This window comes from Podarcis pityusensis, assembly GCF_964106645.2.
Source record: "Podarcis pityusensis genome assembly, chromosome: 2".
In the NCBI taxonomy this organism is placed as follows: Eukaryota; Metazoa; Chordata; class Lepidosauria; order Squamata; family Lacertidae; genus Podarcis; species Podarcis pityusensis.
The window spans coordinates 56,054,647-56,069,879 of NC_138029.1; the positions used below are offsets into that span (position 1 = coordinate 56,054,647).

The 15,233-nt window shown below is 41.6% G+C and overlaps 1 protein-coding gene across 10 annotated transcripts in view; it reads right to left on the minus strand.

Moving 5' to 3' along the window:
* The window catches only part of ARHGAP26 (Rho GTPase activating protein 26), a 222,477-nt gene that overhangs the window by 100,467 nt on the left and 106,777 nt on the right, over nucleotides 1-15,233 (minus strand). For all 10 annotated transcript variants that reach the window (XM_080997149.1, XM_080997151.1, XM_080997154.1 and 7 more), the window contains one exon: nucleotides 5,950-5,986. In XM_080997149.1, the coding sequence (XP_080853275.1) occupies nucleotides 5,950-5,986 (37 nt within the window). The remainder of the gene's footprint in view (nucleotides 1-5,949; nucleotides 5,987-15,233) is intronic.

Here is a 15,233-nt window from a genome sequence, read left to right on the forward strand (position 1 = left end):
TGACAAAATATCAAGTGGAATTTGCACTTCCGGAAATTTGTTTCCCAGAGTCTGATACTTTCAGGCCCATTGTTGACACTGGTATTAAGTAACCAGATACTAAAAAAAGACTCAAAAAAGACATAAATGATTCTCATGTAGCCCAGTAACCATGCTTCATAATAAGTAAAACATATAGTAGGACATGGAAAACACAAGCAGACATTGTATTCAGGAGAGAAGCAAAAGGGGGATCTGGGTGGGAAAGTTTGCATTAAATCATAGTTAAACATTAACATGTCGTGCTGACCAGGCCAGTGATTATGGATGGTTCTACAAACTAGACTGGCTCCTTCAAGAAATTCCCATGTATCCCATGCTGTGTAAACATATTGAGGCTATTTACTTCCCTGTAAGGACACCAGATACACAGCTGGAGCTCTCTCTCTGTCATTTTCAAAACAAAAATTCCCACAGCTGATAAACAAACCACTTTTAAAACTGTAGCTGGTCTTTATGAACAGTTGGAATACAAGGTAGAAAGATAACAGACAATCTTCTGTATTACTTTCATTTATATAATTAATATATGTTGTTTAGGAAGTTTTTTCTTTTCATTATTACTACAATGAGAATTGGTTGTTCTCTGTCTCTCTCCACCCTCCCAAATAAATCACTGTTTAAATTATTTAGGGGATTTTTAAGTGTATTTTTGTTGTTCCTTTTATGTTGAATTTTATTGTATGGCTTCGGGCACCAGTCCCATTGGCAGACCAACTCTTGTGTTACAAGGATTTCTGCAAACAAGACAAGAAGGCTGACAGCATCAACCCCGCCACGGTGGAATCCCTTGCAGATGAAAGGAGGGCCTGGAGACAGATTTTTCCAGGGTGACGGAAGCCGACAGAAGCTTGGGGTGGGGGAACAAAAATGAACAAATCCAGAATTAGCAGCCAGTGACTAACAAGGGAGATCACAATGGTATGTCTTTCCGAAGGTAAGCACATTTCATATTATGTGCCAAATTACTGGTAAACAAAGGCTGCTCAAATCATAACAGGCAAGACAAAGCATGGTCTGTCAGGACCCCGGACAGATCACTGTGGCAGGTGCTGGATGGCTTTACTAAAGAAGAGGAGCTGTTGTCTCAGCAGCATGCTGAGGCCTTTCAAGCCTAGCTGGTCTTTTTCTTAAAAGGTAATTACCTAATCCTAGAGCACTAGTGGTCCATCTAACTCAGTGCTGTCAACACTGACTGGCAATGTCTCTCCAAAATGAATTTCAAGTAGACAGTGTCTCCAGTCATACCTGGTGATGAAGGTGATTGAACAAGAGACCTTCCACATGAAAAGTATGTGCACTACCACTGAGGGACAGCCCTAAATATTAGGGAAGTGATATGACAATACATTTGCTGCATCCCAAGGACGTGATAAAACCTCTTCAACCATGTATGCCTTCCCCCTTAGGGTCCAATTATATTATGTGGGAGAGGTACAGTCTTTGGCAACTAAGACAAAGTCTCATCATCATAGGTAGTATAGAACTCTGCATGGGGATGCTGAGGAGAAATGAGTAACTTTGACTGAAATCACTGGCATGCCATGTTAATGAGCTTCTAGAGGCATCTGGCTGGTTGCTGTTCCAGTCCAGAAGGATCCCTAGTATAAGCCAATGAAGAATAGGAACTCCTTTCACTCTTATGCATTCACAAGCAGGACCAGTCCGCCTGTTAGCCACACCAAGACCTCTGTGTCAGGCAGCAGATTTGAATATCTTCTCTAGGCCTGCCTGCTTGATGCCATTTATTATTCTAGGAGTGCTGTTACTCCTTACTGTTGCAGTAAAGTAGTCAGTGGCACTCCTACTAGGCTCTCTGGTAGCAGTGGATCACCCAGGATTTGCTAAGGGGCATCTCAGGTGAGGTGGCCCCATAGATTACTTGCACCACTGCTGCTCTGCCATAGCAAATAGAGCTTACATTTTAATAGTAGTAAACAGTCTAACGAGTACTTGCTGCCACCTCACCCTGAATATCTCACTCTGGAAGAACCCTACATTCACTAGGACCTTTTGTCAGAGCAAAGCACTGCTGCGACAGCCTTGGAGAGCCTCAGCGTTCAATTGCTACTAAGGCAACAGCAAAAGCAACAATAAAAGGGGAGTGAGAATGCCAGTGTTTGAGAGCAGTGAATGGAGCAGCAATAGCTCTGCCTCAGGCAGCTGCACATCTTGCACCATCCCCGAACACAAGTAACCTGACAGTTAATAGATAATGAAAGACTAGTGGGAATGGGGTGAGAGAAGAGAGGAGAAAGAAGGTGGCTGGACAAGATTTCCAAGGCTCCAATATACTCTTTGGAATTCCTTGACCCCTTTCTACGGCTATGATAAGGAGATTTATAAAGTTAAAAGAACACCTTACATTTTAAACATTTGCATAACATATATAAGGGCCCAGCATCCAGTTTTTATTTCAATATTTCAATCTAGGTTCATTTTAGCACATAATATGTTCAGAGCTAAGACTGTTTTGATGTTGCATAAATACTTTACAGCACTTTAGAAAGAGATAGATCAATCACCTCAATAAATGAGTCGTGGTAGTGTTGTACTGACAGGAAGTGGGTGAGCAAGCCTGACAGTGTTTAAACAGACAAAAATTAGGAGACATTAACTGTGGCAATGTACAAATTAATACTGGCAAGAGCTCTGATGCTTAGCTAATCTATTTTTCATCAAAATATATTAATAAACATTTCACAAGTACCTCTGTTTTTATTACTTATGGTATTGATGCACTTAGGACTATAGCTTCTCTGTGTCAAAAACCCTAATTGGAACAGTTGTATCCAGTTTGCATTTTTTTGCCAGGAGCTTCTAAAAAAGTAACTTAATCGGCCATTTAATGGTTTTCAACTGAGAAACTGAGGCACTAAACAGCATAGGATGATGCCATTGCATCAAAAGGTAAACCAAAAGTTGTGGAATCAAAAGTGGTTCCTCTGCAGAAGAACCACTTTTTTGTCCAGTTTTTGCCCCTTTAGAAGCTTAATAATCTTTGGAGAATTTGAAAGAGAACGACCACTAAAAACATTATGCAAGCATTATGAGACAACAAGTTATTGTTTGAATCTGTCTATCACTGACACAATGTAAAAGCCTTGAACTTTTCTACTGCACAGAAAAATATCTGAGCCAACAGGAAATATAACCAATGCTTTATTCCCTCCATGATGACAAGAATACATTGCCTGTGTGTGAATGTGGATGCAGCAATACAGACACACATCAAGTTTAAGGCTAAAAACCAGTTCTGCTGCAGCTTCTGAACATTCCAATTACACTGGGGCTTCAGAACTTAACACAGGCAACTGTGGTCCATTCTACATGTTTGCACTGTTGGTGCAGGAATACAGGGTAAAAAATACATTAGCTAAGCATCAGATGGTAAGGATGGCTTCCTCATACAAGAATGCTACTTGGCAAAACTGAGCATTTTGGGACCCATGTTGCTAGCAAGTAGCTCAGGACAACTGGAAGCCTGCACGTGCTCCAGAACTGTGTTTGTGATTTGACTTTGCTCTGAGCAATGACCGCATCATTGTGCTAAATCAGGGAATGCCCTTATGGAGCAAGCCAGTGCAAGCAACAGTTTGCAAATGCCCTAATTAATTTTGGAATCAGTTTCTTGTCTGATGCAGACAACACCTATTATTTCATCATAAATCCATCTCTTATGAATGAACAGGGGCCAACTGGCAAGAATACCACATCTTAATTAAAACAAATTTTGCATTTCCTGAGAAGTCCATCCTCTTCTCACCAAGGGCGAAAACACGTTATTTAAATAAATATTTGAGTTGTGGAGAACTCCACAATGCTTGGCCTTCAGAGGTGTGTTATGACACTTAGCTGGTCTGCCTCAGGATATTCCAAGTCCAGACCTTAGATAAAAAGTCCTCTTATATTGTGTGACATGGTGACTAGGCAGACATTATGGGGAAGCTAGTCCCTAAACTGCCTTATCAAAAAATATACTACTGTATAACAGAGATTAAGCAAGACTATTCCATTTCCTCAGCCTTTGGGCCTCCTTAAACTGTCGCCTAGAGGCAGCCATTACATCAGGCTAGCTGACTTGTTCATCTTAGCTGGTCCTTATTATAAAAAAACCTGTAACTTTAGAACCTGGTGCCTGAGTTTGCTTTTCCTCCTTCCTTGCCAGTCCTTTTCCTTGTGTAGCATGTCTTTTAGATTGTAAGGCTGAGAACAAGGACCACCTTGTTTTTTAAGTTACTCTGTGAGCCTTTTGGGGGGGGGGGTTATGTGAAATAAATGCCAAGCATGGCACTTTCTATGTGTTTATATACTTATGACAGCGCCAGATCTCTACGTAGGGAAAGAAATCACAATGCTGCTACATTCTTCTTATTTTTTTAAGAAAACCCGTTGGTAATATGTTTCATACCAAATCCCTCTATTATATATAATTCAGCATTCTTAGTCAATACAAGCGGCAGTGAATAGATCACTTGGAGGGAGGAGGGGACGGGAAGACTAAGTTGACAGAATCTCACAGCCTACAAAGGTGTAATTCCCTCTAATTGCAGCATCTTGTATCACTCGCTGGCTCTATTAAAGAGATGACAGGTATGTAAATCTTGTGCTGAGGAGGAGTGAAGAAATCTAGGGGAGGAACGTGTGGATTTAAAATTACGTGCCATTTATCAATAGCAGATAAGAGGGGAAGCTGAGCTACTGTATAGTGTTCCGCCAGCCAGAGTGACCTAACAGCTGAAGGAGTTATGCTGCCTCTCAAATTTACTGGGGGCAACATTCTATTTATAAATAGACACACCACCAGTCGGGATCCCTTAGGAAGAAAAGGAAAGATGATCTCACAAGGCTTTTGACTGGATGCTGCCTGCCTCTAAAAAAAAAAAAAAAGACAAGAGGACTCCCCCTCTTGTTGGTCTTTCCAAATATTCCTGAACTTCATATTTGAAAAGAGGACCATCACTCATCAAATATCCCAAAGCTGAACACATACATATATAGGAATCAAAACCCAAAACAACTTTGTAATTCACTTGTAGGATAAACAAGAGCTTTGCTGCAGCATCATTGCACATAGTAATGCAGGGTGGGGGAAGGCAGAGAGAGAGAGAGACTGAGCCAAGCAGACATTTGCAAGCAGGTTGGGCTGCTTAGAAACATGCTGGATTTTGGACAGCAGTGGGAAGAGGCTTGGGACAGCCAGCAAAAGTGCTCCAGGCACTTTGCTTTGTCCAACCACTTGGAGTCAAAGGATGAAAATATTTAAATAGCGCTACTTCAATGTACAAAAGAGTCTTTCATCCCAGCAGTTCATCTGCTTGACTAAAATCCTGGGGCTGGCTGGAGGTTTTGACCAACTCCTTTTAAGCACAAAATACTGAATTTCTATTAATTATCGTTTAAGGAAGGTAAAACAAGGAACTGAGATTCGGAAATTCTTTTAGTTCTCCTTCTTGCTTCCCTTCTGCAAAACTTCTGCGCCTGGGTTTGTGTACACCGAGACAAAAGGCCGTTAAGTAACTTGCCAAAGGAAACAAAGAATTTGCCACAGAGCCAGCTCCAGAATGACTCTGCAGCTCTTGGGCTCCATCCAGTACTCACAGTGCCTCACAACATCTTAAACCATATTGCTCTTTGGTTTGATATTTAAGCATTTCACTATGTTCTGGGCCGCACAATAATTGTCACCTTTTACCGTTTTTGTATTGCTTTAAAAAACTGCTAAATGATCAGAACTTTTAAAGTTTCAACATATGTGATGGCCAAAATCTGCCTGATGACTAAAGCAATATAATCACTTGTTGCTTTTACTACTTGGAGAGCCACCTACTGGGTTATAAGAGACAGGGATGCAGTTCTACAAACCACTTCCTCAAACACACAGTCTTGGATGAAAAATAAGCTACTTACTGCCTTCACTTTGGCTGTCTTTGTTCGAGTTATAGACCTAGAAAGTAAAGAAGAAAGCATTTAAATTTTTGCAATATTTGTACCCTAGATATACCCTAATATAATACCACTCATCATAAAATCGCCTATGCAGCATGCCTAGAAAAGTCTTGCAGCCAGAAGCATGGATTGTTATCTCCCATTTAGACAAGAAATATAGAGAGATTAAAATGGGGGAGGGGGTGTCTCTTATATCACTTTACAACAAAACATCATTAAATGGCAACCGTGGTGATGACTTAACATAAACAATCCACATTGTTTACATTAAAAAAAAAATTGCAGCTATTAGGAAAAGTGGTGAAAAGTGGTTTGGTGGATGCAGTATGGTATAGGATGAGATTGTGAACAATGCACTTTTTCCACATTGATGAGGGGAACAATCTTTAACAGGGGCTCCTCAAAGAGGCTGCTGATTTAGGGCTTACTTACCATAACTACATAATGAAATGAACAGACTGGATACTAGAAAAAATTATTTAGCATCTGGCTCATTAAGTGAATAAGGACTGTCCCTTTTTTGAGCCACAGCAGTTGCCTATGAAGATGCTGGACACAGCAAACCAGTAGGAAAAATACTGTTTCAAAGTGTTTGCAGTGGCTTGTTAAACTAGTACATGGGCATGAGTTGGGACACTCCAGAGACTTCAACAGCCCTCGCTAAATATGGATGAGAGGAAAAAACTGAATCACCCAAGACAGAATCTAAGCCCAGGAAGTAATCACAGGAACTAGCCTTTGGTGAAAAATAAATGTAAGGCTAATTGCTTTTGTTCTAAGAATTCTAAGCATGCAGTTGCAGTTATATTTTCAGGTGCCGCAAGTTTCCAAAAAACATGAATAAAGTAGGTCCCTTGGGAAGCATCATTCCTAATGAAACTAGGAGCACATGGCAAGTGCCACTAGACCACATGCAGCACCCTGAAAGCCATCTTTCCCATCTGAACAGTTTGATGTGGCTATTTCGACCACAATCACATTTTATGGCTCAGAGCACTAAAGAAACCACAAGACCCATAAAAGTTCAGCTGCCTCTCAGAGTGAACAGCAGTGTTTTTCAAGTTACAACATTTCTCCATCACAAATGCACTTTTGCAGAGCAAGAATGCCACCACAGTTGTTAACTTTGCCAATGGTTAAGCTATTTTTGCTGGTTAATTGCTCTCGTTGGTTATAGGAACCTAGCTAGGTATTCTGCCCTATAAAATTGTAGCATGGTGTTAATAAGTCTAAAGCAAAACTGCCAGATTACTGCAGAGAATAAAGAAACTACAAGTATGGATACATTCAATATGTGGCCAGGACTATCCAAAGCCCTAACAAGATTATCAGCCCTGAACTCTACCATCACAAATATAGACAATCTTTCACACTCACAGTTCTACAGACGTGAAAACATGAATTCACAGCACACACACCAAAGATCTGTCTCCCTCACATGTTTTCCTCTGAACCCATGGCAAAACTAAGAGAGGGAAAATCTGCACCTCCCTGCCTTGAGGACAGTGCCTTTAGATTTTTTTTGTACTTCTTATTTGCTCATTGTTTCTTTTACCATCTCTCACCATCTAAAAGGTTCAAAAGAAAACTGACCTGTCCAAACACAGGCATGCCTAAACCAGTCTCCCAATTGACTCAGAGATAAGAGACAAGGCTAGGAAAATAATGTTAGCAGACAATGAGTGTAGTATAGTTAATTTCCTCCCCGCAAACAGGAAGAGTCATAGCTCAGTGTTGGGAGTACATTATTTACATGCAAGAGGACCCCACTTCAATCCTTGGCATCTCCAGGGAGGGCTAGGATAGCCATTGCCAGGGCTGGCTCAAGACCTTTTGAAGCTTGAGGCAAGATGTGCCACCGATGCTTTCTGCTCACCTCATTGGTGTGCCAGCCATGCTAGGGCAGCAAGCTAGCTAGGGGTTGCAGGGCAGACCACAGGGCATACCTTTCCTTTTTTTTTTTTTTAATGATATTTATTGAGAATTTTAAGGTTACAAAGAAAAAAGAAAGAAAAAACAAGAGAAAGAGAAAAAGAAAAAAGGTAGATAAAAGTAACAATTAAACAATACAAATCAGTAAAAACCAAAGTCAAAAACAAAAAACAAAACACACAATACATCAAAATCAAAAAGCAAAAATAAACAAAAAAATTAAAAACAGATCCAATATTCCCAAATCCTTAACTGTCATTACCTTCTTTCATCGACCTCCTCACACCTCCCTTTTTTGCATTCTAGTTGTTAATTATCTCAGCAAATCCTTTCCATCTTTCATAATATTCTGTCATTAAATTACCTTAATCTATTTTAACCTTATTTTACCATAAAAAACCCTAAAACTGAAAACTTAAATCTTATTTATACCAAATTCTCTTAACCATAATATATTCTTACATAATTCTTTTTAACATTTCTGCTAAAGCCAAATATTTTCATTCCAACATTTTTCTAGTACTCATTAATTTTACGAAACTTTTCTAAATAAATTTTTAAAACTTTCTTCCAATCTTCATCCATCGTCTCTTCTTCCTGGTCTCGGGTTTTGTCAGTCCTTTCTATCCCATCCATCTAGTCCATCAACCTGGTAATCTTATGTCCGAGGCTCTTAAGTCTCTTCCATGTCCCTTCCGCAGGTCTTCTTCATATTTATACCTGTATTTTACTTTGTCTTCTGCTCCTTTCACTCGGGGAGACTCCAGCTTGACAATATTTTTGTCCCTTCTCGACAAGTCAGCCCCTTTTCCATAATCAACACTGAAGTCCATTTGGTATTTGAAGGCATGTTTCAAGGTCCCTCCAAAGTTAAGGGCCCCCACAACTCCGAGCTCCCCCCGGCCCAAAGCCAGACTTGAAAGGTCAAAACATCCCTGCATAGGGGGGTCTATCCAGCCCCCCATCTCCAAGCCAAACAGAACTCCATCTCTCCAAATCTGGCTTTTTCCAGGTTCATTCGTCAAATCCAACAACTCATGTTCCTGCTGGGCCACAGTTCCCTCCATCTCTGCCTCCCGAGGTCCAGCAACAACCTCCTCCTTCATCTCATCTGTCAAAGCACATTCCTGGATTAATTCCTGAGTGGGTTCTATATAGGTACCCACTGCCTGTCCAAAATTTCCGATCGCAACAGTCATCAAATCCATCTTCTCATGTAACTGTTCCAATAAAGCACTTGTCTTGCAAAAGGCAAGCACCAGAGCCTCCGAGTACATTCTTGTTCAAGGTCAAAGTTTGGTCCCACAATCTTAATCTATTGCATCTGCAAAGCTCCCCAGTTCGGTTTTAATAACAGTTTCACAAGCTCCCTCTAGGGGAAACAATTTCTATTTGTATCCATCTCTTCTTTTTTTTAAAAGCAGATCTGGCAACAAAGTTTCCTTTTTCAGATAATTTGTCAATATTTTGTTCCTTTTAAGTGCGATGGGGAACAATGGAATCAATATGTTTCTCTTCTTTTAACTATCTGTCAAAAACGTTTGTCCATAGTAAATGCACTTCCCGAGAACGTCTGTCCTGACATCCCGCTCCCAGGTTCAAGACGGTGGAAAATTGCTTTTCTTTACTCTCTCTTCTGCAGGTTTAAACAGTCTAAAAAAGGTTCCTCCCTCTTCTCCTGCTTCCAAGGGGGGTTCAGTAATTTTAAATGATGAAAATTTGATCCTTTACAAACGACTTTCTAAACTCTAGCTTGCCATGTCTTTGCTTCAATCTATCTACAAAAGCGGAAGGCGGACTTCCTGTTTAGACCTTCCCGCTTCAGTGCCAAATTTTAAAAAAAATTCTTAATCCAATTTTCTGTTCTACTCACGGGCAGCTGTTTAAAATCCAATTGTCCACAGGAAAAAGTCAGCGCTCTCCGGCAACAGCAATGCGGCTTCACTCCGTGAAAGAAGCAGTCGATTCAAAGCACCGTGCCACTCACCCCACGTCGCTCTGGATCCCCGAAACCGGGTTTCCCCGCGAGTAGGGTGCAAAGGTGCCAGCTGAATCCCACGTCCACAGGCTTCTCCCGCCTGTGGTTTTTAATGGGTCTCCGCCTCGCCGTGGCGGTTCAGACCCTATTTCCCATGGAGCAGATTCCTCCCGATCGGAGGAAATCCGCCATTGCCAGAGGCGCCAACCCGGAAGTCCCACAGGGCATACCTTTCCAGACACTTTCCACCCCTCTAAATTTGCCACCTGAGGCAGCTGCCTCATGGCAGGGCTGACACTGATCATTGCCAGTCAGAGTAGCATAGACAATACTAGGCTAGATGGGCCATTGGTCTGGACAATGGTTATTCTGGAGTCCTATTTTCTAACTTCTACAAACTTGCTCAAATGACTTATTAAATCAGGTTGTGCTTTTACAAGTCAGCTATTACACATCAAGAACATTTATGCCAAGGATGTAGAAGAACTCTAATTCCCATTCCCCCCAGCTAGCATAGCCTGTGGGCAGATGTCCATCATACAGCTTAACACAAGTTCTCACAAAAATAATATTAGCTATTTGTTGCACTTGGGAAGAGCAGAGTTCATACTGTTCTATTCTTTTTAGTTACATTTCCCTTTTTATTGTACATATGAGCAAAACCAAAAAGGTTAAGTATTTTCAATATAACCTTTTTAATATCTGTGTATGCATGTGTGTTAAAAAGAATGTAAGATTTGCATTTCCAGATTTTTAGCTTTTAGTACTTCATGAAGTTTGAAATTATATACAGTTGGAATATGTGGTAAAATTTAACTTTTAATATCTAGATATGGGACTATTTCTACTGTCAACTAATCTTTTCGAAATGAGAAATATACTCAGACAAAAGATATCTATTCTGCCTTTGAAGCCCAGTCTCAGAACACTAGCAAAATATTTAGCTTTGAATAATCATAAGGCAATACAAAAAAAGACTACAGATTCCTTTTCAAAGAAGGCAGAAAGAAATTACTTGTTCAGCTTTGGAAAGCTGGTGGAATGACACAGTAGGAAATAGAAAAGGCTGCTGTCAGCAAAAGCATTTTCTTCCAAGGCATAACATTTATATTGTTAAGCATTCTCCATCAACCCAAGCGGTGAGAAGTCCAAGAATAGCACTACAGAGTTTAGTTTTCTTTGGAAGAGAGCACACTGGAGACTTAGTGAGTCTCTGTAATATTTGTTTTATTTACAAACATACCAGCAGAACATAGCAGAAGCTGGTCCTGCCTCAGATTCCAAAAGACAGCAACTGCTTGAACCATCACTCCTTCCTCTCATTCCGCCACAAGCTGCTCCACAGTCCAGCTGAGCTCCAGTTCAAAAAGCTCCCAGATCTCTTTCCCCATTTTAATTCCTGTGCCCCTGACTAGCTCAAGGGTGCCACCTTCAAAATGCAGAGGCACAGCATCCAATCAGTTAGCTCCTATTCATCATTCACACCTGACTATTAGCAAACTTTACATAGTTTGGTCATTTAAACATCTATTATATGAACCCTGTCAAAACTAGCAAAGAATTAAACAGAATTATTGATTGATTGGAAGTTCAGGGCCTACAATGGTCTGCCACTGAGGCACCAATCAGGTCCACATCTCAGCTTTGTTTTACAGATGCTTCCAGAGGAAGCAGGGAATCCTAGCTTTGTTCATTTCATTTCATTTCAGATAAAATGAAGTGACGCAAAACTTCATCTAGCCTTTCTACCTTGCATGAACTAATTTCTAGGACCCTTACATACTCTCTAAGGGAGCTGTGGTGGTGGTGAGTAGGACTCAAAATGGAAAAGCAAAGTGGAAAACAAGAGCTAATAGGTAGAAACGAAGTGTTCCTGGAAGAAACAATCATTATTTACGAAATACCAGAGTTTCACATCAATTGTCCTTTAGTTCACAAATCTACCAACAGCTCCAATCTGCCATACAAGAGACACACTTCCGCTCCAATTAATGTATCCAAGCTAATGAAGCAGAAAACAGAAAGTGAGACGATACTTCTATTTCCGGCTATGAACTGCAAAAGCCTTGTGAACTTGCAAGCTGACCCTATGTTGATGTTTGCCACAATTGCATGTGCCTGAAAGAGAAGATGGTTGGTCTATATATAGAATGTCCTCTTCCCAATCGATAGAAAACAGGCAGCTTTAGTCTACGTGTCACCCTGAAGGGGCTGACTGATGTTCTTAAGGACCAATGGATTGATCCTCTATTTTTCATGGGTTTACAGGACCCTTGCTTACAGGCTGCACCACCAGCAACAGACAGGGGAAGACAGCCCACAGTCACACTATGACTTCTGTTCAAAAAAGCAAAGGATAGCTGTCTATGAAAGTGAGGGAATAAAAGAGAGGTCACGCAACGCCCCCCCATCTTCTGAACATGATGAAAGAATGTGTAAGGAGCATCGTGGACCCATGCTGGTTGATGCCATCCATGTATACATCCTGCCATTGCCTATGAAGAGTGGGGTTCACAAATTGGACAGGTCTAATCTGGCTCCCCTCTCATGAAGAGCAACCCAAATGCATACATTAGTAAGTGTCCGTAGGGCAGGGCTATTCTGCACACGCATCCTTTCTACATGTGTTGCAGTGGGCCATTTGGATCTTGCCACTGGCATGCTGCTTTGCCAATATTAGATGTGTGCTGGAAGGAAGTGGGCAGAGATGAAGACTGTGACACAAGCAGGGAGGGGACAGGACACAATGTCTTTTACATATTAAAGTTACATGTGGGTGTGGGCAGGGATACCCCCAGCTTTCTGCCACCAGTACATTCACCAGCCGTTCCCTCCTTCCCCCAGCCACACAATCAGTGACCATGAGAAGGTGCCCTCCACACATACCAGTGTTCTTACACACAGCTACTCCATCTGACCAAGATCTCCGTTTGTGTGGAGCAAGCGGCAACTATCTGCACAGGGTGGTCTCTTCTCATGGTCAGCAAATGTATGGCCAGCAGAAGGCATAGCTGGCGGGGCAGAAGCTCCAGTCCACATGGCTCCCCGGCCTTCTCAGGTGTTTCCTGTGTGTGTTGTTAGTCAATTCCACCCCGCTAAAACTATATAAGATACATTTAAGACTGGCTATAATGGCAGTGTTGAAGGTGGCATCAGGGTAATATTTAGGGAGGCACAGCAATATTTCTGTCAAAGCAAGCATTTCAGCTAGCCAGATAGAATAATCTCCCCTTTCCTTCCCCCATGTGCTGTTCTGGGGATTCGCAGCCGCCCCCCCCCATGGCAAAACCCACTTTTGGGGGGGGGGGGGCAAACCCAGGGAAGTGACTGAATATTTATCCAAAACACAAGAGGCTATTAAAAAGAAATTCTAGCCATTTCCCATGAAATCTGAAGAGGCTCTGTGGAGTTCTTCCCTGAAAAGCTTGATCCTGTTTTCCCATACAGCTTTGCTGCCATGCTGGCTGGAGCTCATGGGAGTTGTAGTCTAAAACATTTGGACGGTACCAAATAGGGGATGGGAGAAGTAGTAAGAACAGGGTCTGTCTGCAAAGTTTTGTCTCTCACATAGGAGGTGAGAAATGCAAATCTTTCAGGAGACTTTGCAGGGAGCATTTCCCCACTCCACTCCACTGCCAGTACAGCTAGCCCTGAAAGTGTTCTCTGGTATCTCTCTAAGGAATAGAGCAAGATGGATAGAAATTGCATTTAGAACAGCATCTAAAAAAACTTGGAAGACAAAAAGGGTTTTAAGAGAGTAACATACTACAATGAATTATTTAGTGCTTTCTCTCTCTGATGATGATGACAGAAGACCAACCTGGCTCCTACCCAAAGCGTTTTTATAGGAATGTTGCTTTTCTAGCATGTTTAACTGACTGAGCTGAGAAACAGGCATCTTTTTTGGGGGGGTGTATCAATCATCTAACAGGTCTAAAACTGAGACCATTACTAATTTTACTACTCTTCCCTTTTCTTCTTTCAAATAAATCCTCAACCAGGTTAGGATGAGCAAGGCATGCATAAATAGATAGATGGCATTGTTAAATAGCACAAAGTGGGAATTCCTTTAACAAGTATATACACTGGAAACAAGTACATTTTACACCAGTGCGGCGGCAAGTGATCTGATCTTTATAGGCCAAATAGTTTTCTAGACTATGAAGGCAATGGTATATTTATCAGGATATAAATCAGGTAGTTGCTCAATGTTTGGCCACAGACTTACATTACAAGTTCCATTGCTGGCATATTGTGGCATTATTTTAAGGAATGGAAACTCTGTGAAGATAATCATTGGAAATGTTTTGTTTACATGGAGATGGAAGAGCGCTTTGCCTTTGGCAGCACAAATAAATAAATAAATAACACTGAAGTCAGCCCATGAGCAAATCCTCACTATCAGAGGGTTGATTTTTATATCTGACACCCAGACAGACTTGGCACTCTGTCAGAAAAAGGCAGCCAACCTTGGATGGCAGCCCAGCAGAAGGATGCTGGCACAACACAGAGCAGTGAAGGTGCAAGTCCAAAATAGCAACTCTCCTTTTCTGAATACAAGACACCTGGCAACCTTGGTGAAATCATTCCTAAACTGCTGGCTTCATCTTATCAGCTCTGTTTTTGTCTTGTCTGAGGGCCAAGTTTATATGTTCCAGGCCACTCTCTCCGCCTCCCACCACCACCACCAAGGCCAGCCTCTGCTATTTGGCAGCTTAATTTTGTAGCCCCAACAAAAGAGTTTTCTGAGCCAGAAGCATCTATTACCAGGAAGAAAGCCTCCTATTTCCAGAGAAGTCCAGTCACAACTCCCACCCTAATATCAGCCACACCCACACCAAGGGGAAAAACAAAACACGGCACCAATTCTAACGTAGGGAGCTTGGAAAGCAAACTGATTTTAATGTGGGATTGTCCGAGAAATATCTGCTCAGTCCTGTAATCACCTGCAGAAATCCAAATAAGAAAGCAGTTTAGCACATCTAGATTTTACTCCTATGTTTCACTTTGGCTTCAGTATAACCCACATTGTCTGGTTACCCATAATGCAAACATCCTCAACAAGATGTCAAGCTTGGGTGTTGCATTTGAGGTAATCTAAAATGGCAAGCAGCCACCATGGATCAAAGTCAAGCACCAGAAAATCTGATTCAAAAGTGGTGGCGGCAGCAGATACCACCACTGACCTAGGAAACACATCCAGTCCAGGGGCAGGTGAGTGATGGGTGGCAGTGGTGATGTATGATGGTGGCAACGCACAACAGCATCAGGTCCTGGGGACCAGGCTGGAACCAGATTCAGGGCATTGCAAAGGACCTCTAAAGTCAGACGCCAC